The sequence below is a fragment of the Entelurus aequoreus genome, linkage group LG05, assembly GCF_033978785.1.
Source record: "Entelurus aequoreus isolate RoL-2023_Sb linkage group LG05, RoL_Eaeq_v1.1, whole genome shotgun sequence".
NCBI lineage: Eukaryota > Metazoa > Chordata > Actinopteri > Syngnathiformes > Syngnathidae > Entelurus > Entelurus aequoreus.
This window is the reverse complement of record NC_084735.1, coordinates 35,433,949-35,455,826: the sequence shown is the minus strand read 5'-3', so window position 1 is coordinate 35,455,826 and position 21,878 is coordinate 35,433,949. Positions and strand designations below refer to the sequence as shown.

The window sequence follows — 21,878 nt, the reverse complement described above, 5'->3', positions numbered from 1 at the left end:
TTTCTCTTCTACTGTTACCAAATAGCATTATTTTAGTTTTACTGAGATTCAAAGATAGTCTGTTTTGTCAAACCATTTAGCTCTACAAGAGCCTGGTATCCAGGCCAAGCCCCATGCTTGTGACTAAAAGCAATGTAGGCAACAAACTGTTGTTTTAAATGGTGAAACGAATGCATTGCAACTCGGTCTGGGAAGTCGTAAGCACTCAGGGGAAGGAAAGTAGGATGAGGCTGGGCTGGTGAATGATGACATGGTTCTGCAGAGGAGAGCAGAGAGAGGACAGACAGGCTCAATGGGCCATACTGCCACTGGTGTCAGATGCTCTTTTATCATCATATATCAACAAAGACAACACAGAAGGCCATAGGCCAAGGAAATACATCAATCACGACTCCACTAAGACAGGAGGGTTAAAGCTAATTTAATTTCATCCTTAACCTTTCCCTGCATACACTTTCCTATTCCCACAAAGTAAACTAGAGGCGTTGGGTTAATACACTATAATATACAGCACACAAAAGGCTTGATCTACTAAGATATAAATACCACTCGCTAAACAGCATGCGCAAACTTTAAAATTGCGTGTACTATTAGTGGGCGTGTTGTGTGTGATCTACAAGAGCAAAAGTGGTGCAGATCACCCTGTTTATGGGGATTTTGCGTGCTTAAAGTGTACAAAAACCGAACTACCACTGTGAAATATAATGTACCGGTAGTCAGTTCCTTTAAGATTTGGCTGACTTAAAAAAAAGGAAGATTGATATGGCCTAAAATGCCTGACTATGCTTCAGCTTTGTCAACAAATTGCAAAGTTTTGAAGCAATTTTTTGTCTAAAGCATTGGTTCAACTTGTGATAGCATGAAATTGTTACCAATTTTTTAAGTCTTCCTTGTAACATTCACTGCAAAAAGCGCAGGGCTTCAACAACAATGGGAAAACAAATACTGTAATGATGTTTTACTCGTTTTGTACCACATAGACTTAAAAGTAGGCACTTGAGAGCAGTAAAAGCACACACTCAGAGCTAATTGTCAAATTACTGTAATGTTATTTGATTATTATGAAATGAAATGAATTATATTTATATAGCGCTTTTCTCTAGTGACTCAAAGCGCTTTACATAGTGAAACCCAATATCTAAGTTACATTTAAACCAGTGTGGGTGGCACTGGGAGCAGGTGGGTAAAGTGTCTTGCCCAAGGACACAACGGCAGTGACTAGGATGGCGGAAGCGGGGATCGAACCTGCAACCCTTAAGTTGCTGGCACAGCCACTCTACCAACCGAGCTATACCGGTTAAATAATGATAGTAATAATTAATTATAATTAGAGAAAGAAACACCCCCTATGTCTTTCTTATTGTCCGCTGTCTGCTCTGTCGTCCGCACGTTGCAGACATTCTTTGTGTATGTTTTACGGTTGAAAAGTGTTTATCCATCTTAAAAATTAATTCATGTTCCAACAGATTTACCCACGCATGTTAAGAGCATTTGTTAACTGTTGAGAGCCATCTATATTTTTACATTTTGTCAGTAAATTAGAGATGATGAGGGATTATCATCACATATCAACATATCTGTCACATAAATGCTGCCTCTTTTCTAGGTTGGCATTGCAAAAGAGAATATGTTATTAATTTACTTACCCTGGATAAATAAAAGTTACAGATTTTCCGAGACTGGAATATAAGCCGCACCCACTAAATTTTAAAAGAAAAAAATGCATTGCAGATATGTGTGAAATGACATATTGACACAGAAAGATGCAAGAGCAAAAGCTGAAATGATTTGCTGCATCGTTGTACAAACGTATAAGCCGCAGGATTCAAGGCTTAGGAAAAAAGTAGCGACTTATAGTCCGGAAAAAACGGTAAATAAATACAATAATACATGTGAACTAGGAAGTAAATGTGGTCTGTATAATTTAGTATATAATTATCAAATAAATATATTTTGTACTGACCAGAATACAGTATAAAACAACCACTCTTTTTAAAAAAAAACTAACATTTTTGTAAAAATTTCTGGTACCAAATATCTAATGTTCTCCATATTAGTCAACTACCAATTTGTGAATTGCAATAAAAAGTTCATAAATTCATCTCTACATTTTGAATATAAGACGACTAATGTCTGACTTTGTCAGACATTTTTCAAGGGGAACAAATTCCGTCATAGGGTAAATGTGTTTAAGTACTATTTAAAACATTTGCATTATCATAAATGTTTCTATTCAGAAATCAGAATTATCCCTTTATGATAATTATGGTGCCCCAATTCACTATCTATAGTTATTGTTAAATTCTGATTAAAGTGCTGCTTTATTTTGAGGGTTTGACTGTGGCTTAAATCCAATATTAATTGTATTCAACCTTATACAAGCAAAATTATAAAAGAATAAATAAATGATTACTGTGTATTAGGGATGTGGGAAAAAATTGATTCGAATTTGAATCGTGATTCTCACGTTGTGCCATTCAGAATCGATTCTCATTTAAAAAAAATCAATTTAAAAAAAAAAAAATTAAATTATTTTTATTTATATATATGTATATATATATATATATTTTTTTTTTTAAATTAATCAATCCAACAAAACAATACACAGCAATACCATAACAATGCAATCCAATTCCAAAACCAAACCCGACCCACCAACACTGCAATAAACAGAGCAATTGAGAGGAGACACAAACACGACACAGAACAAACCAAAAGTAGTGAAACAAAAATGAATATTATCAACAACAGTATCAATATTAGTTACAATTTCAACATAGCAGTGATTAAAAATCCCTCATTGACATTATCATTAGACATTTATAAAAATAAAAAAAAAGAACAATAGTGTCGCATCTCATAAGCTTGACAACACACTGTGTCCAATATTTTCACGAAGATAAAACAAGTCATATTTTTGGTTCATTTAATAGTTAAAACAAATGTATATTATTGCAATCAGTTGATAAAACATTGTCCTTTACAATTATAAAAGCTTTTTACAAAAATCTACTACTCTGTTTGCATGTCAGCAGACTGGGGTAGATCCTGCTGAAATCCTATGTATTGAATGAATAGAAAATCGTTTTGAATCGGGAAAAAAATCGTTTTTTAATCGACAATCGTGTTGAATTAAAAAAAAAAATTTTTTGAATCGAATCGTGACCCCAAGAATTGATATTGAATCGAATCGTGGGACACCCAAAAATTCACAGCTCTACTGTGTATATAATTTGTCACAGTAGTTTTCCAATGTGCAAAATAACATGCCATGTTTGGGTTTTGAACCTTTGAGAGGCTTATTACTTAATATAGTAATAATAATAATAATAATAATACATATACTATATAATCATCATTTGCCGTAGCAGATTTCTAATGTGCAAAATGCATAAAAACAGTGACTTAGGGTCCTGATAGAATCTATAATGAACTATTACTTGCATGAAGGCCTATAAAGAGACAATGTAGGCGACTGGATGAGGATGAAAATAACACCGTGTATCAAATTAGAATTTTTATCAAAGTCGTATGGATATGCTCTGTGTTTTTTGTTTTGTTTTGGAGAGAGAAAAACACATTATGATGACATAGAAGCTGTCATTGCCCCAAAAATAGCAAAACAATGCGATTAATGGGTGATTCAGAAACTGCGTTATGATGCAATCAGCAAAACTGCACTCAGTCATTCATCTAAAACCTTTAGGAACACATATGTTTACTTTTTCCCTGTAATGTAAGTGAGATGAAAATACAATCTATAATTTAAAAATTAAAGGGTTATTCTAAAAAAAGAATGGAAAAGAGGAAGCTGTTTGTTTGTACTTCCCTACACTGTGATGGGAATTAATACCTTGTTACAGACCTCTGAACTCCTTTCCTAACTACAGAACGTTGTTCCTTTCAGTTCAATCTATTTATAAAAATGTAATCTCTGCGTAAAAATCACTGGTTGAACCGAGTGAACCTGAAAGTTGAGAGAACGCTTAAAAACATCCGTCACACTTAGAGGACCCTCAGGCCGTATGTCTGCCACATATTCCAAACTATCAAAGCGCTAAGGAGAGCATGAGTGGCAGTAGCATAGAAATGTCTGCACGCTCATCATTAATTTGCCTAATTTCTCCCGCTTGCTGAAGTCTTTATTCATTTAAGCAATCGGTGGAGCTTATTATCCGGATGAATATTTTTACTCCAGGTCTTATTGCAGAGATTATTACTAACTCTTCAGATAGGACTGACTGCACAGTGGACGGAAGTCAAACACCATATGTGACAGCTCATTTATTTGGATTTGTAAAGGATTTTTCCCTGAGGAACTAATGAAAACAGGAAATGTTTGTTCCAGAGTCAAGCTGTGAACAGTTTTTCTGTTGCATTTTGACATTCTCAAACAGCAAAAAAGTTATGTTAATTGTTGACATTATCGTGAAAGTTGTGATGCAGATTTTCCTAATGTGTCTTGTTTGTTTTTTCATTCACTAACTATAATACATAAAATCAATAAAATCTACCAAACACCCCAGAAGTTGTACAAGCACAATGTGCATGTGGAATGAAATAATAAACAATAATTAGGTAAATGTAATGAAGAAATATAAAACAAAAATAAAGTTAAAAACTAAATAATACAACTAAACAAAAACAACTAAAATACAGTAAAAATAATAGTGATGTTATAAAAGAGAACCATCATGTGTGTGCAGAATGCTACGGTCCCAAAGTAGCATTTCATAGGTATTTCTGGAATGAATAAGCCTGTCGGTTGCCAGGCAAAATAGGCACACATTATTAGGCTATTCACTTTTTGGGACATAAAATCAGTACATATTTTCCAAACTGTTTTTAGCCACATGCTATTTACATTAGTCTCCGGTTGGTAAATGCAAAATGATATATGTGGGATTTGACATTAAATTACCAAATTTTCGGGACTATACAGCGCGCCAGTATATATGCTACACCCACTAGATTTTCGAAAACAATTTAAATAAAAACATCCCCATATATTTGTCGCACTGGACTATAAGCCGCAGATATATACATTGTGAAATAAGTTATTTATACAGAAATATTTGGTCAATGTTTACTTACATACCTTAATTGTTTCCAAACAGTGGCTGTAACACGGCAGTATAACGAATGATCAAACAAAACAGAAGTCATCTTCATGGACCCACTAGCTGCGGAAGCTAGCTCTCCAATGAGTTAATCAGACTCAATAACTACACAGTGACATTTTGGTGAATTTACTGAGGAATTTGTGAAACTAAAACAATACAAAAAGAATGCCAATGTAAGTTAATAATACTATCACTTGTAAACATATTAGCATATTAGCTAATGCTAACAACACTAGTTTGATTACATTACCATATCACGTACAAATATGTATGAAAACTTTCCTACAGACCTCACACTTGTGTGAGTATGAATTGTTTTAGTTATATTGTAAAACTTACAAACGTTGCTTGGAGTGATAAATGAAAAAAACATAGGAGCAGCATCGCTATGGACGACTAGTAGACGGAACGGCACTTATACTTCCTGTTCAAGGCATGAACAGAAGGAAATACCGCAGACTTTAAATCAGCAGCGCCTGCAGTGAGCGAACTCGTCCAAAAGATGGCGCCCGAGCACAAACAAGAACACACCTTTACAGTGTCTGTGTGTGTGCAAGTTTGTTGTACTCAAAACATTATGGCTGTTGGCGAAGAAAAACCCATAGATAAGCCGCAGATGTGTATAAGCCGCAGGGTTCAAAGCTTGGGAAAAAAGTAACACTTATAGCCTAGAAAATATAGTAAATGTGTATTGTACTTGGGAGAGACCTAACAACTTACAATAATATCATTCTGGATCTGTGGTTTTTCTCACACTTTTCATTATTGTCATCGATGGTACACTTCTGTGGTAGCATAAAACAACGAAAAACGTTGAACGCCCAAACGTTTTACAGGCGCAATGTGCTTGTGTGTTTGACACTACTTGGCTACTTCTTAAGAAATTGATACTCATTATGGTTAATCGTGACATAAACATCTAACTTTCCACATAGTGTTTAGCTACAGGCTATTTACATTAACCTCCGCTTAAAAAAATGCCCATTATATATGTGGAATTTGACATAAAACTTACATCACAATACCATTATTGATCTATGGTTGTCATCACACTTTTCATTATTGCCAACAATGGTACACTTCTGTGGTAGCATTCTAGAACCAAAACATGAAAAAAAAAAAGGGCTTTCAAAGATTACGAGTTAACTCGTGATTAATCACAAAAAAATATCGCAATAATGATGCATAATACCAGATTAATCACATTATTTATTTTGACCGTTCATGCTCTTTTACCTTGACATTCGCATGTAGTTGGTTTGTCCCATTCCTTGAGTTTTTTAACCCTATAACCCTTCCTGCCCTAAGACAACTGGGATAGGCTCCAGCATGTGGTTCCGCTGTATATTCACAGTGTGTGTGTGACAGAATATGTGTGCATTATTTAATATGTCTAGCTGTCATGCTGTGGGCCCTTGTTGCCCCTGGGGAATGCAAGCGGCAGCGGCTGCCTTATGAATGAATGTGTGTGTGTGTGTGTGTGTGTGTGTGTGTGTGTGTGTGTGTGTGTGTGTGTGTGTGTGTGTGTGTGTGTGTGTGTGTGTGTGTGTGTGTGTGTGTGTGTGTGTGAGTGATAGACCAAGTTTTGCCAACACACCAGCGGCACAACACCACACTCGTCCATTAATCCGTATATTTCTTTTGCTTCAACAACATGCCATCATGTTCTTATCGTGTTCACGTCAGAAGTAAACAATCAGCTTATGTTGACATTTTGAGCTGACAGTAATACATGGTAGAAAATTACAAAAAAAAGGAAAACCTGCAAATAAATGTGTGCGCTTGCGAGCCACATCCTTGCAGATTGAAGCAGCAATCCCCTCCAAATGTTATTGAAGCTGTGGCACCCCGTCGTCAAAAAAGTAATGATTAGTCGTAACCGAGAGGACACCCTCGGGGAGGCAGACAGCTGTTGTTACCGAGGCGATGAGCGGTGACTGATGGGAGAAAAACGCACTAGTGTGTCGCATGCCACTAGGTGTAATGTAATAATTTAATGGTAAAGTGTTATGAAAATGTACCCCTACCCTCTGAAATGACCAGGAAATGAACATGTTTTGGTTGCTAACTTATGATATTTTTTCACAAATAATATTGCAAAAGTGGACTCAAACACCCTGCAATTACATGGAAATTAACACATTTTGGATACTTAAATAGAACTTTTGACATTATTTCATAATGAAGATTTCAAACCAGGACAATAACTCCCTGTAATTACCTGGAAATCAGCATACTTTGGTTAGGTAAACATGACTTTTATTGTTTCGTAATAAATGTTGTAAAAATGTTACTTAGCCCTCTGTAGTTACCAGGAAATCACAATATGTTTATTACTTAAACGTAACTTTTGAACTTTTAAAAATGTACTCAACGTGTAATTACAAGGAAATGAAGATATTTTGATTATTCAAAAATAACTTCAGATTTTTTTTTTTAAGCCCTATGTGATTAGCAGGAAATTAACATAATTTGTGGGCTATTGTTTAAAATAATACATACACGGTTTTACTCTGCAACACACTGGGGTGAAAAATCCGGAAGTGGTGGTTATTTGAAAATGATTTGACTATTGTGCAGATTCAGAGCTTAGAGCAGTGCCGCGCCAATCTGCTCCAAAGTACACTATTGGCTAAATGCAGGGCTAAAACACTGATGTTTGCAGATAACCTTCCTTCACTTCTTTCTGCTGATGCAGCAATCTGTCATGCATGTGCTGATTATCCTGTTATCATGCAGCAGATTGCACATATTGACACACACACACACACACACACACACACACACACACACACACACACACACACACACACACACACACACACACACACACACACACACACACACACACACACACACACACACACACACACACACACACACACACACACACACACACTCACGGTATATATACACCCACGCGAACACGCACACGTACAAACGCGCACACAAAACACCCAATAAGTTCATTGTTCCAGAACCTATTAATGATACAAATTGCCCCAACAATGAATGGCTCAATATATACTGTACAATACGGAATAAATAAGATACATCTAAAAGGAAAGTTATTGTCAAACTTTGTGTTATGTTACAAGACAATTAAATAACATTTACTGTGCTAAAAGTGCTATAAATTATAGCACTTTTAGCACAGTAAGACAGTAAAATACACATTTTCAGTGATGAAAACTTAATTAGTAAGCAATAAAAAAAAAAGGCCATATCCGCTGTCGGAGGTAAGAAATAAACATGAATACTGTATTTTTTCCCTAAACATAACTTTGATTTATTGTGTACAATGAATTTGTTGAATGATACAAATTTACTATGTAACCCTCTGAAATGTGTGGAAAAATGTTTTTATTTTGGTTGCTTATACTACCTTTTTTAAATTATATTATGTCTTTATGTATCTTAAATGATAAATGTTAGAACATAGTCTGTGACAATCATTGGTACTTTAACTTTAACTTGAAATAGTACTCCCACCACCTGCAGTTAGAAGGAATGTAACATATAGTGTTACTACTTTTAATTACCAGGAAATTAACATACTGTATTTTAGCTAATTAAACATTACTTTTGATGTTTTTATTGTACTTACAATTACTAGGAAATTAAAATAATTCAATTACTTAAACACTAATATGTTTAAGTAATAAATGTTTTTAAAAAGGGAACCGAGTTATAGTTACCGACCAAATTCCGTTGGTGCTACCGGTTACCATTACACGTGAAATCAAACGGAACTGTATTTCGAAACCTTTGTTGCATATGACGTCACTTCCAGTTGCACAGGATTAGGCGCTTGGCGGGCTAGCAGGCATAGTTGTAGTAGAATCAGTCTGTCTCCAGAGATAATGTTACAATTTTCCATGCCAACAAAGCTAGTATGCCTGATAAGCGCTCAAAAGTAAGGCTCCACTTTTCAAACTGTGCTAGTCTGATGCTCATTTATATTGGATATGCCATATACATGCTACTGATTAGCATTAGCGATTGTACATGGCAATCTCAATGTGTGACTGTGAGTGTGAATGTTGTCTGTCTATCTGTGTTGGCCCTGCGATGAGGTGGCGACTTGTCCAGGGTGTACCTCGCCTTCCGCCCAAATGTAGCTGGGATAGGCTCCAGCATCCCCGCAATCCCGGGAGGCGGAAGCGGTAGAAAATGGATGGATGGATGGAATATCAACACCCCCAAATTTGGCAATTAAAACTACAACTAAGATGCACATTCCAATCAAACAGTTTGTGTGTAAAACAGTGAATACAATACTTATGTTGTAGGACTAAACAAACCACAAGATTGGCATATCCAACATCATGGCAAAGACAACTTCCTGACATTTTTAACACACTGAGGACAAACTGAAATGAATCCATACTTGCAAATGAGACTTAAAAGTGTAAGAAAACAAGATATAACAACTAGACAGCACCGTTATTATTATCAGCTCAGTGTAAATGTATTTATTTATGTATTATTAAATAAATTAACATTTGTCACCACATAATCCCACACAAATGTACCAAAAGTTATTACTGCTGAGTACTGGCATGGATTCCCAGGTTCCGGGAATGGGTTCAAATGCGAAAGGTACCCATCCTAACTATTTGTAACCATAATAAAGTTCCTTGAATCCTAAAACCTCTGTAATTAGCAGGAATTTAACCTACTTAGGGTACATAACCTAAACTTAAAGGCCTACTGAAACCCACTACTACCGACCACGCAGTCTGATAGTTTATATATCAATGATGAAATCCTAACATTGCAACACATGCCAATACGGCCGGGTTAACTTATGAAGTGCAATTTTAAATTTCCCGCTAAACTTCCGGTTGAAAACGTCTATATATGATGACGTATGCGCGTGACGTCAATCGTTGAAACGGAAGTATTGGTACCCCATTGAATCCATACAAAAAAGCTCTGTTTTCATCTCAAAATTCCACAATATTCTGGACATCTGTGTTGGTGAATCTTTTGCAATTTGTTTAATGAACAATGAAGACTACAAAGAAGAAAGTTGTAGGTGCGATCGGTGTATTAGCGGCTGGCTGTAGCAACACAACCAGGAGGACTTTGACTTGGATAGCAGACGCGCTAGCCGACGCTAGCCACCGACCACACGGATGATCGGGTGAAGTCCTTCGTCCTTCCGTCGATCGCTGGAATGCAGGTGAGTACGGGTGTTGATGAGCAGATGAGGGCTGGCTGGCGTAGGTGGAGCGCTAATGTTTTTATCATAGCTCTGTGAGGTCCTGTTGCTAAGTTAGCTTCAATGGCGTCGTTAGCAACAGCTTTGTTAAGCTTCGCCAAGCTGGGAATTATTAACAGTGTATTTACATGTCCATGGTTTAATAGTATTGTTGATCTGCTGTCTATCCTTCCAGTCAGGGATTTATTTATTTTGTTTCTATCTGCATTTGAGCCCGATGCTATCACGTTAGCTCAGTAGCTAAAGAGCTTTTGTCGTGGAGATAAAAGTCACTGTGAATGTCCATTTCGCGTTCTCGACTCTCATTTTCAAGAGGATATAGTATCTGAGGTGGTTTAAAATACAAATCCGTGGTCCACAATAGAAAAAGGAGAAAGTGTGGAATCCAATGAACCCTTGTACCTAAGTTACGGTCAGAGCGAAAAAAGATACGTCCTGCACTGCACTCTAATCCTTCACTCTCACTTTCCTCATCCACAAATCTTTCATCCTCGCTCAAATTAATGGGGTAATCGTCGCTTTCTCGGTCCGAATCTCTCTCGCTGCTGGTGTAAACAATGGGAAAATGTGAGAAGTCCTTCCTCCGGTGACGTCACGCTACTTCCGGTACAGGCAAGGCTTTTTTTTATCAGCGACCAAAAGTTGCGACCTTTATCGTCGATGTTCTCTACTAAATCCTTTCAGCAAAAATATGGCAATATCGCGAAATGATCAAGTATGACACATAGAATGGATCTGCTATCCCCGTTTAAATAAAAAATAATAATTTCAGTAGGCCTTTAAGGGTAATTATAGCTAATTATTGTTTAAAAATATATATATTATATTAAAAATAATTTACATATTTAATGAGAAGGCGACTTGTCCAGGGTGTACCCTGCATTCTCCCAGTGCAGCTGGGATAGGCTCCGGCACCCCGCAACCCCGAGAGGAACAAGCGATAAAAAAAATGTATGGAATTTATTTATTTTAAATGTTATAAGAAATTAGCATATTTAGGGTCAACACATTTATTTTCATTAATTTTAAATAAAAAACCCAGTGTATAAACATTAACATCCTTTGTGTCAACCCATGAATGCATTTTCTTTGATTGTAAACAAAATGTGATACATTCGGAAGACGGAGGCAAGAGAACAGTATTTCTGTTTTTTTCTAATCAAAACAAATAAAAAAACGTACATGTACAAGTTTTGTGATTGGAAAACGACAAAATTATTTTAAAACATTTGGCATATGACTGTGCCAATCATTTACGTGATATATAATAAAGTTAAGTTAAAGTACCAATGATTGTCACACACACACTAGGTGTGGCGAAATTATTCTCTGCATTTGACCCATCACCCTTGTTCACCCCCTGGGAGGTGAGGGGAGCAGTGGGCAGCAGCATTGGCCGCGCCCGGAAAATTTGTTAGTGATTTAACCCCCAATTCCAACCCTTGATGCTGAGTGCCAAACAGGGAGGTAATGGGTCCCATTTTGGTATGACTTGGCCGGGGTTTGAACTCACAACCTATCGATCTCAGGGCGGACACTCTAAATGGAAGTCATATTCAGCTTTTGTTAAATAATCCTAATAAAAATGCTTTTAAAATGTTTATTTTAAGTGAACAACATATGGACCGACTAAAACACCAACAACTATAAAATAAAATGAGATTTGACTATGATTTATGACGTTTTGTGTGTCTCTGACAGCAGGAGGACTGAGTGACATTTAGTTAAATGCTTTACGTTGCAATCATCTCTGCTGTTGCTGCATTCAGTAATTTGCAGCTTGAACAATCCCAGTTGGGCACAACAAGTGATATTTTCCTCCAATACTATCTTATAGTATTGTACAATATCAGCTTTTTTTATTAGAAATATTACATTTAACTAGAGAAGCTCCAAAAGGTGCAGCTGAGCTTTATGGTTATTCCAAGCGCTAAGAGAGTAAAAGTCAGTGTAGCGTACACGCTCGCAGCTGCTCGGAGCACAGACGCTCGGCCACGTTTGCCATTTTGCACAAGTCACACACATGGCTGATTCTCAGTCATTGTCTTTGTGTCTGCGTCTCACACAGAAGGAAACACACTTAGCATTCGCTCGCAGGTGGAGCGCCGCTCTATTTTAGACCTTTTTCACACTAATGACACAAGCTCTTCGGCTGATTTGACTCCGTGACGTCCTCAGTCGCAGTCGTGAGCTCTCGCCAAGGAGACAAATGAAGACGGATATGAACATGCAGCAAAACTGTGTATTACATTCAAAATGTCATAGAACTCCTCAAAGAACAAGCTTTACATTTGAGGGATATGTTTATCTCATACACTGTATAGATATCCTCTTCTCACCTTGCTCCTCTTTCCCACATTGCGGAAGTTGCTTTGGTAACTGGCCTTTAAACACCAGAGAGAACTACTATATAAAGATTATAATCAGTCCCTCTGGGATTTTTTGTCCATTTTGTGATTGTTATGGCCTAAAATGCCTGATTTTAAGGCAGCTTTCTCAAAAAGTTGCACAAAAATTGTTGCAGTGTAAAAACTTTTTTTTTTCCAATTTGTTATCAATGTTTTCTTGTGAAGTTTAGTTAATTTGGTGGCCACTAAACAAGCTTTTATGGCCCCGTTTCCATCATTAATAATACTAGGATTTGATTTTCTAAGTTGCTAATCAAATTGAACCCTCCAAGACTGTAAATGTCACTCATTATTAAAAATACAGCATCTACAGTAAATTGACTTGAACGTGGTCAGAGCCTTTCTGATCATGTGGCACCCGCAGCAGGGCCGTATTTAGTCATGATGGCAGCACGGTGGCTAAGGGGTTAGTACGTGTGCCTCACAATACGAAGGTCCTGGGTTCAATCGGGATCTTCCTGTGTGGAGTTTGCATGCTCTCCCCGTGACTGCGTGGGTTCCCTCTGGGTACACCGGCTTCCTCCCACCTCCAAAGACATGCACCTGGGGATAGGTTGATTGCAACATTAAAAGGGTCCCTAGTGTGTGAATGTAAGTGTGAATGTTGTCTGTCTATCTGTGTTGGCCCTGTGATGAGATGGTGACTTGTCCAGGGTGTCCAGCACCCCCCGCCACCCCAAAAGGGACAAGCGGTACAAAATGGAAAAATGGATGGGACCCAAAGCAAATCTAGCCATTGGGAACATTCACATAACAAAAATAAAAAAGTATTTTATCATGTTGTGAGAAACTACCACGAGAGCTACACAATTAGTGTTGTATGAGAATCACTGATATCTAGGATTGTGTTAAAATTAAAATGCGCATAAATCAACATACAGTCGAACCGCAATTTACAAACCCCTCTATTAGCAAAGTTTTGGATTCACACATTTTTGGATCGGCCCAAGTATGCTTCCGTGTGCGAACCATGTCTCTGTGTACTAACGCTTCATTCAGCCATTCATTTTCACGCACACAGACAAAAACGCAGGGTGTATTATTGTAGCGGAGTCGGAGCCTTCCATTCACTTCCTGCACAAGACACACTCACGTCTCACAGCTTCAGTGTGTGTGCTTTTTGTGCGTTTTTCCCCTTTTGACTAGTTTCGTGCATTTTGCTAACTCAAAATGAGTCCCAAAAAGCCAACATATCAGCGAGAAATGAAAAAAGAGAAGCCTCACACAAAATAACTATTTGCTAAAGGTGCTGTACATTAATGGCGCTTGCGCTTGCAGGCTCCATGACAGTGCCACAACAAGTTTTAATTGTTAAAAATATGCCCGATCAGACTAATTGCACAGCGACTAAAAGATACGACAGGTACCGCTTCTTAAACACAGGTACTGCTTCTCCAGCCCCCGATCTCCCATCTTTCTCTCCCCCTCTGTTTGTATGCTGCTTTCATTCAGCTCCTTGTCAATGTGGGTGGATTTTATTTTTTTAAATGTTTATTATTGTAGCAATATAGTTGTTAAGGTTAAGGATTTCTGATCGTTTGGGAGGGCACCATAGTGGCTTCTGTGTTCGGGCGCATATAAAGCACAGTTCTGCTTGTTTTTAAATAGAAAGTCAACTCTTGTTATGTTTGTTTGATACACAGTACTGTATAGCACGTTATATTGTGTTCAAATTGTACAAACCTTTACTAAAATACGGACTTTTGCAGAGGCTTTAACCCAGGGGTCCCCAAACTACGGCCCGCGGGCTGGATCCGGCCCCCCAGCATCCAAAATCCGGCCCACGGGAAGTCCCAAGTTTTTTTTTTGTTTTTTTGTTTTTTTTTAATATCTTTCATTTCTAATCCATTTGCTACCGCTTGTTACTCTCGGTATCTCCTAGCCGCTCAGGCAAATCATATTGTCTAAAAATGTATTTTCCCATCGATAACGTGACAATGTTAAATGACAAAACAGATTAACTCGCTGGAATATAAAGACAATGTATATATATATATATATATATATATATATATATATATATATATATATATATATATATATATATATATATATATATATATATATATATATATATATATATATATATATATATATATATATATATATGTACAGCCCGGCCCTTGGCCAAATTTTTTTAACCCAATGCGGCCCCCGAGTCAAAAAGTTTGGGGACCCCTAACCCATTATTAATATTTACATTGTTTCTTATGGGGAACTTTAGTTCACGAGACCAACTTTTCAATTTACGAACCGTGTTCAAGAACCAATTAGGTTCATAAATTGAGGTTCCATTGTATAACAAACTGTAACCCCTTTTTTCGAGATCTATATTTTGTTAGCCATTGCGAAGAACAGTGTGTGACTGGTGGGAAAAACAAAGCTCTGAGCGAGACGAGACTGTTGACTTTAAAAAAGTGCCGATCTTGCACTACATCTTACCACCCAGACCCTCGGTTACAATAGTTTACCATTCGAGGGTTTTACTGTTCTCATATTCGCGATGAAAAGTTCCACTCTCCACGTGCATCCTACACTGTCTATAGCTCTTGCTGTGTTGATCACAAACATTCGATGTCACTGCATTTATGGTGAGCGCTATTGACACTATAACAATATTAACACATTACACAATATTGAAATTACTTGCTTAATCTATTTTATTATATACAGTTTTTTAAGCAAAACAAAAGTAAATAGTACAAAATAACTAAACAAAATCCAAAACTACTATCTATAACTCTTTTGAATCCTGTTTGCCCTCAAAGTCCTCCTTCAAGAAATGATTCCCTAAATTTGTAAGCGTGAACAAAAAATGATTTTAGAAAACAAAAACAAATCTAATCACTCTAGTATCTATCATAGACAAATAAACTGTAGATCCCTAGGCACAGATTCCTGAATCCTGCCCTCGTCACCAGCCATAAAGAACCCACCTCAGCCCCATAAATAAATATATACAAACATAAAAAAACATAAAACATTTAAATATGTATTTATATTCATTTTAACAACAGGAGAGGCTAATATCAGCTGCTCCTTGTCAGTATGTTCATTAAACTTGGAAGGTCCGATTAAAATCATATACTACACATTTTAACCATTTGATTGCCTATTTTCTGCTTTCTTTCCCTTTTTAATTGTTTATCTTTTCTCATCTGGGTGCCGGATTTTTTCTTACAGGCCCGGATCTACTTAGATCCAAATAACACTTGTGCAAACTATAAAATTGTGTACTATTATTGGGCGTGTTGCGTGTGATCTACTAAGACTGCGTTCGCAATTTATGACTGGTGCATTCAAAAGAGGTTTTTGCATGCCCATGCTCATTTCCCTCCACATTCATGTTATCATGCTCTACAACCTGTGTGCAATGTAGTTGAACAAGCAGCACATATCTATAATCTATAATGGCATAAAAAAAATGCCAGCAGACACCAAAACGCGTAAGTTGAACTTGTTTTGATCAGCCTTTGAAGTTATGCAGCAGCTATAACATTAGTAATGACGAGATTTGGTGTTGTGATTGAAGATGGCTTAAGCCTTGTTAGGAGTCCGTCCACAGTTATTATCACGACATACAACATGCCGACATCTTCCTTGCCTGCTTTGTTAACAAGGAAGTAAATGTGCTTTAACCTGCTGAGAGTCTCATTTGTGGTAAAATTACAAGGGTGTGAAAAATACTCCGTTTTATTGTTGTGGTATGATTATTAATTTCTTGTTTAACAACCACAGTCAGTATGACTCAGTTCAATTGTCCATCAAAGCACACAGTCTGCTCTCCAAGCACCTTTGTAAAGGTTTTTGATAGTGCACATGTACCAAATATTTCAGCCAGTCAGTAAAATAAATGATATAAAAACAGACATACATCATTGTGTTTACCGTAGTCGCTCCATCCCACCCGGGGCCATCGATCTCCACCCTCCCGGCCTCCCTCCCTTCCGCCGCCTTTGCATGGAGACAAGTGCGTCCTAAGTAATTGGCTCCCGCACTGTAGGAAGCGTGCACATCCACTGCATTTTGGCACTGGGCGGCCCACAGTGGGCAGGCGCTCAGTGCTCATTAGAAAGCGCTGACAGAGCAATCCTAAAGCCCACAGTCCTCCTCTGCAGTGGCCAAGCTGGACCAACACCGCAGAAAATAATAGTAAAACGCATCCAGTTTGTGGAGTGTATCAAAAAGCTGTTTCAGCTTGCAAGGAGTCACACACACACACACACACACACACACACACACACACACACACACACACACACACACACACACACACACACACACACACACACACACACACACACACACACACACACACACACACACACACACACACACACACACATCGAAGTCAAAGTCAAGTGAGTCACTCTACTCGCATCTCATAATTAGTCAGCTTGTGTGTGCATGCTTTACTAAATGAAGCCGTCATCCTTTATGTGTGTGTGTGTCACAGCTGCTGAGCAATAACTTGTACATGCATATGCATGAAGTTGGATGCCTACTCAAATGCACACACACAAACACTCACACGCATGCACGCTCACGCACGCTCACACTCACAGTGGCGTGACAAAACTTCTTGGCCAAGTTTAGCATTTTTCCCGGTGAAAGGTGAATGTTGTTTATCAAACAAACATCATTTGCAAATGCTTAACCTGCAGGACTTGTTGTTATAGTTTTGTGATTCGACAGAGAGGAGCCTCTGAAGTCAACATCCAACTTGAAATAGTATTTCCCATAACAAATAGTTATACAAAAATAATTGATTCCATGATCCAAACTTTTATGAACAGTATTGCTGTTTAAACATGTTTTAAAGTGTAAAAAAAATAAATAAGACAACAACTGTTCATCATAAAACAAAGAAAATATATATTTACGTGCAGAATTAAAAAAAACATTTTTAAAATTATTTTACTAACGAATGATAGAGGCATAATGTGAAGGTCATTTGCTATGCAGATCTTCACAAATGTGCCAAATTGTCACACATGTGATACAGTCTGGTCCTACTGGAATAAAGATCACAAAAAAAAGTCAAAGAAAAAAGTAAAAGTTAATCCTTTAAAGTTTAATGAACAGAAGTGAAGTACTGTCTAGGACTGTCAAAAACAATGAGTTAACTCATGTGATTAAATGTGTATACGCAGATTAATCACACAATTTATTTTGGCTCCTTTACCTTAACCTGAAAGGTGTTTTCTTATACGTTCAGTGATAATACGGCAGTGCAAAGATGAGTGAGGGAACTGGCAAATGTTATTTCAAAATACAGCCAGATGGTATTTTAGATAAAACTGTTACCAAGTTTTTAACAAATAAAAAGTGCATTCCAGTAAAACATACAACAAATGTTACTGTATGACATTTTGACTGCATTCGTATCCAAATACTGGGCTTTTTAAAAAAGTTAATTTAAATAATGCCAGCGAGTAATAACCTGTGATTAATCCCGGTTAATCCAAATTCAAAAGGGTGATTAATCGGCTTGTCAAAAAATCATCATGTGACAGAAACTAACTCTGACGTCTTACTAAGGTAGGACTAAAAAGTTTGGTATGACCTTAGAGGGGTCTTTCTCCCTAACAGCTGACTTTAGAGTTTACAATGTATCAACATACTTTGTTTATATATTACACAAAATGTCAGTTTTTCTTTTATTTATTTTGGTTACAGCACAACATCTCTACTGTTATCATTTGTATTAGCTTCTGTGTGTTTTCTCCTAAACAAAACGTAGTCGTGCCGTCTGTAAATATTACTAACTTTAATTCCTTTGTAACTTTACATTTATACTGTATAGAGATTGAACAGTTTTGGTCTCAGTATTGATCCCTGTGGTGCGCCGTAAGATATATTTTAAGCTGTAGATGTGTCTTCGTAACATATTGCTTCCTGTTGGTCAAGAAGCTCCTTACCCAGTTGAAAACCAACCCCCTGATGCCATACCGTTTTAAATTTGTAAATTCAGATTTTACGGTTAATTGTGTCTAATGATCTAATAGGTCCATAAACTCTGTAGCTGCACACTGTTTACCATCTATTGCACTGGTCATTTGACTTGTTAAGCAAGCCCGCAACAAACAAAACGGCAACTTTGAACAATGACATCCCTCCTTCTGTCTCCCTACAGGATCCTGCTGACAGTGGTGGTGATCTTCCGTATCCTGATAGTGGGCATAGTGGGTGAGAAGGTGTACGAGGATGAGCAGATCATGTTCATCTGCAACACCATGCAGCCCGGCTGCAACCAGGCTTGTTACGACAAAGCCTTCCCCATCTCGCACATCCGCTACTGGGTCTTCCAGATCATCCTGGTGTGCACCCCCAGCCTGTGCTTCATCACCTACTCCGTCCACCAGTCGGCTAAAGCCCGGGACCGCAGCTACTCCCTCCTGCACCCTTACATGGATCACCACGGCCACGGCCACCACGGCCGCCATCACGACCATCACGCCCGCAAGCTCCACGCCCGCAACATCAACGGAATCCTGGTGCACCCCGACAGCAGCAAGGAGGACCACGACTGCCTGGAGGTCAAGGAGATTCCCAACGGACCTCGAGGGGTCCCTCAAACGCACAAGAGCGCCAAAGTGCGACGACAGGAGGGAATCTCCCGTTTCTACGTCATACAGGTGGTGTTCCGAAACGCGCTGGAGATCGGGTTCTTGGCGGGGCAGTACTTCCTGTACGGCTTCAACGTGCCGGGAATGTTCGAGTGCGACCGCTACCCGTGCGTGAAGGAAGTGGAGTGTTACGTGTCTCGCCCCACCGAAAAGACCGTCTTTCTGGTCTTCATGTTCGCCGTCAGCGGCATTTGCGTGGTGCTCAACCTGGCCGAGCTCAACCACCTGGGCTGGCGGAAGATAAAGACCGCCATCCGGGGGGTGCAGGCCCGCAGGAAGTCCATCTGCGAGGTGCGCAAGAAGGACGGGTCTCATCTGTCACAGGCCCCCAATCTGGGCAGGACCCAGTCAAGTGAGTCGGCTTACGTTTGACAGAGGCTTCACCGCCTGGGGGTTCGAGGTACATTTTGGACGTTTCGGCAACGGACCCCTGAGCATCAGCGCACAAAAAGTCACCGCCGCGTTAAAACGACTAAGAAGCGCGGACTGACTGTCAGCTTTAAGTCAAGACACCTTTCAGATTCCTGAACCTGACCTTTGGTGCTGCTCCGAAAGGATGGAGTGTTGTACTCTGCCTAGGTGACACTAGGTGCCTTTAAAGAACCCAACAGACATAAATGAGCAATTTAATAACCACTAAAATACTGTAAAAAGTATAGGTTGAAACGGCGTTAAACGACGCCCCTCATTATTTGCCTTTGTTGTAGCTCATGAGTAACGCGCTCGTTTTCCTAAAATATGTGCACATATGCAAAAGCCAGGCGCATGAGCGTGGGGGAACAAAAGCCAATCGTTGACATGAGTCGGGAACAGTAGAAAAAGATCATCTGAGATGCTGAGGGAGGGACTCAAACATCTTGTTTGTATTGTCAAAAAGTACACAATTAGGCATTAAATATAACAGCGCTAACTCAGAACGGCCTCGTTGCTTTGGTCAGCAATTTGGCAAAGCGTCAGTGGAACACACACTCACTTACCTCCCAACACTGTGTTACACACCTCAGTGCTAAGGATGCCTGCAAGGCCGTACCTTTACGCTGAGAAAAAAGAAAGAAAAAAAAGAAGTCAAGAAAAACACTTTGTGTGTACGATCACCATCGTAGGGCACAACACACACACACACACACACACACACATCTTTTCAATTAAACGGTAATATATATACATATATATTGTTGTCACACAGCTTTTTCACAAGCATATTTGGTGCCACATTTCAAAGGTACTGTACATAGATGAATTCCCCTGAGAGTTGATGAAGAAGACTCCTAGATGACCAGCTTTAATAACGTGTATTATCAATGTGCTCTTTGTTAAGCCTCCACCTGTCTTATACAAAACATATGTTCTGACCCCCCCCCCCCTCCTCCCCCCCGCCCCACCCCTATGGACTGAAAAAGGCACGTTAAAGAAGCATTAACTAGAATGGATAGATTAAGACATATAACTTAAGAAGAGTTTTATTTATTTGCATCCTGCTCCTGTGAATTGTACTCAGCATGCATTACGATAAAAAAAAAAACTACTACATAGCCTCCTATGGTGGGAACACTGACAGCGAATATTGGAAAGGCTCCCGAACTGCAGCAATAATAATAATATATGATATGTGAGAAGAAAATAAGTGAATAAATGATTATGCAAACAGTTTCATTGGCCTTTTGTTCCTTCCGTCCGTCATTCTTAAGGCTGTGCAGGGTGTTAAAAAAAACCAAAAGGAAAATACAAGATGGATATATTTGTGTATGAAGTGTTGAGGATAATCCACAAGACATCGAGGATAAGCAAACGTCTGTCACTTTCCTGACAGTAAGCTTTTCCGTTTATTTAAATTTGCTAACTTCATAGTTGTAAATGAATGTAGCATAGTAGCACATGTTCTACCACCTATAGCATTGGTTCTCAATTGTTTTTTACCAAGTACTACCAAAGAAAAAAACTTGGCTCCCCAAGCACCACCATAATGACCTACATTAAAATACAGTAGCATAGTAGGCCCACTTATTCATTAAAAACAAGACAGATGTTCTATTTAAGTATATTTAATATTTTTGGTCACTGTAACATTACAAACAGTTTGAACAGTAACACTGTGATTGAATATAGGAAAATAAAACACTGTACTTTAATCAAGTGATTATTTGGCGTACCACCAGATGGAGCCCAGTACCACAGCTTGAGAATCACTGATCTATATGTTTAGGGTTATGGGAAAGCTGGAGCCTATCCAAGCAGACTTCACTCTAGACTGGTGGCCAACCAGTCACATTGCTATATTTGTCAAGCCTCCTGTTTTCCCTGGGAAACGCTCATATTTTGCTCTCTTTCCTGGTGCCTTCTGGTTTTCATAAATTCCCGGCATCAATTCCCCATATTTTATCTTGGACAGAAGAAAAACTCAGGTAGGGATGTCCCAATCAACATTTTTGATACGATTTTTTTTGTCTGACTCAGATCCGATTCTATTTGAAGTCCCAATCCGATATTTTGA

At 38.4% G+C, this 21,878-nt stretch overlaps 1 protein-coding gene across 2 annotated transcripts in view; it reads left to right on the top strand.

Annotated features, from left to right (window-relative positions):
- The window catches only part of LOC133650575 (gap junction delta-2 protein-like), a 46,671-nt gene extending 25,546 nt beyond the window's left edge, over positions 1 to 21,125 (top strand). For both annotated transcript variants that reach the window (XM_062047972.1, XM_062047971.1), the window contains one exon: positions 18,895 to 21,125. In XM_062047972.1, coding sequence (XP_061903956.1) covers positions 18,895 to 19,759 — 865 coding nt within the window. In that variant the 3' untranslated portion in view covers positions 19,760 to 21,125. The remainder of the gene's footprint in view (positions 1 to 18,894) is intronic.
- The last annotated feature ends 753 nt before the right edge of the window (positions 21,126 to 21,878 follow it).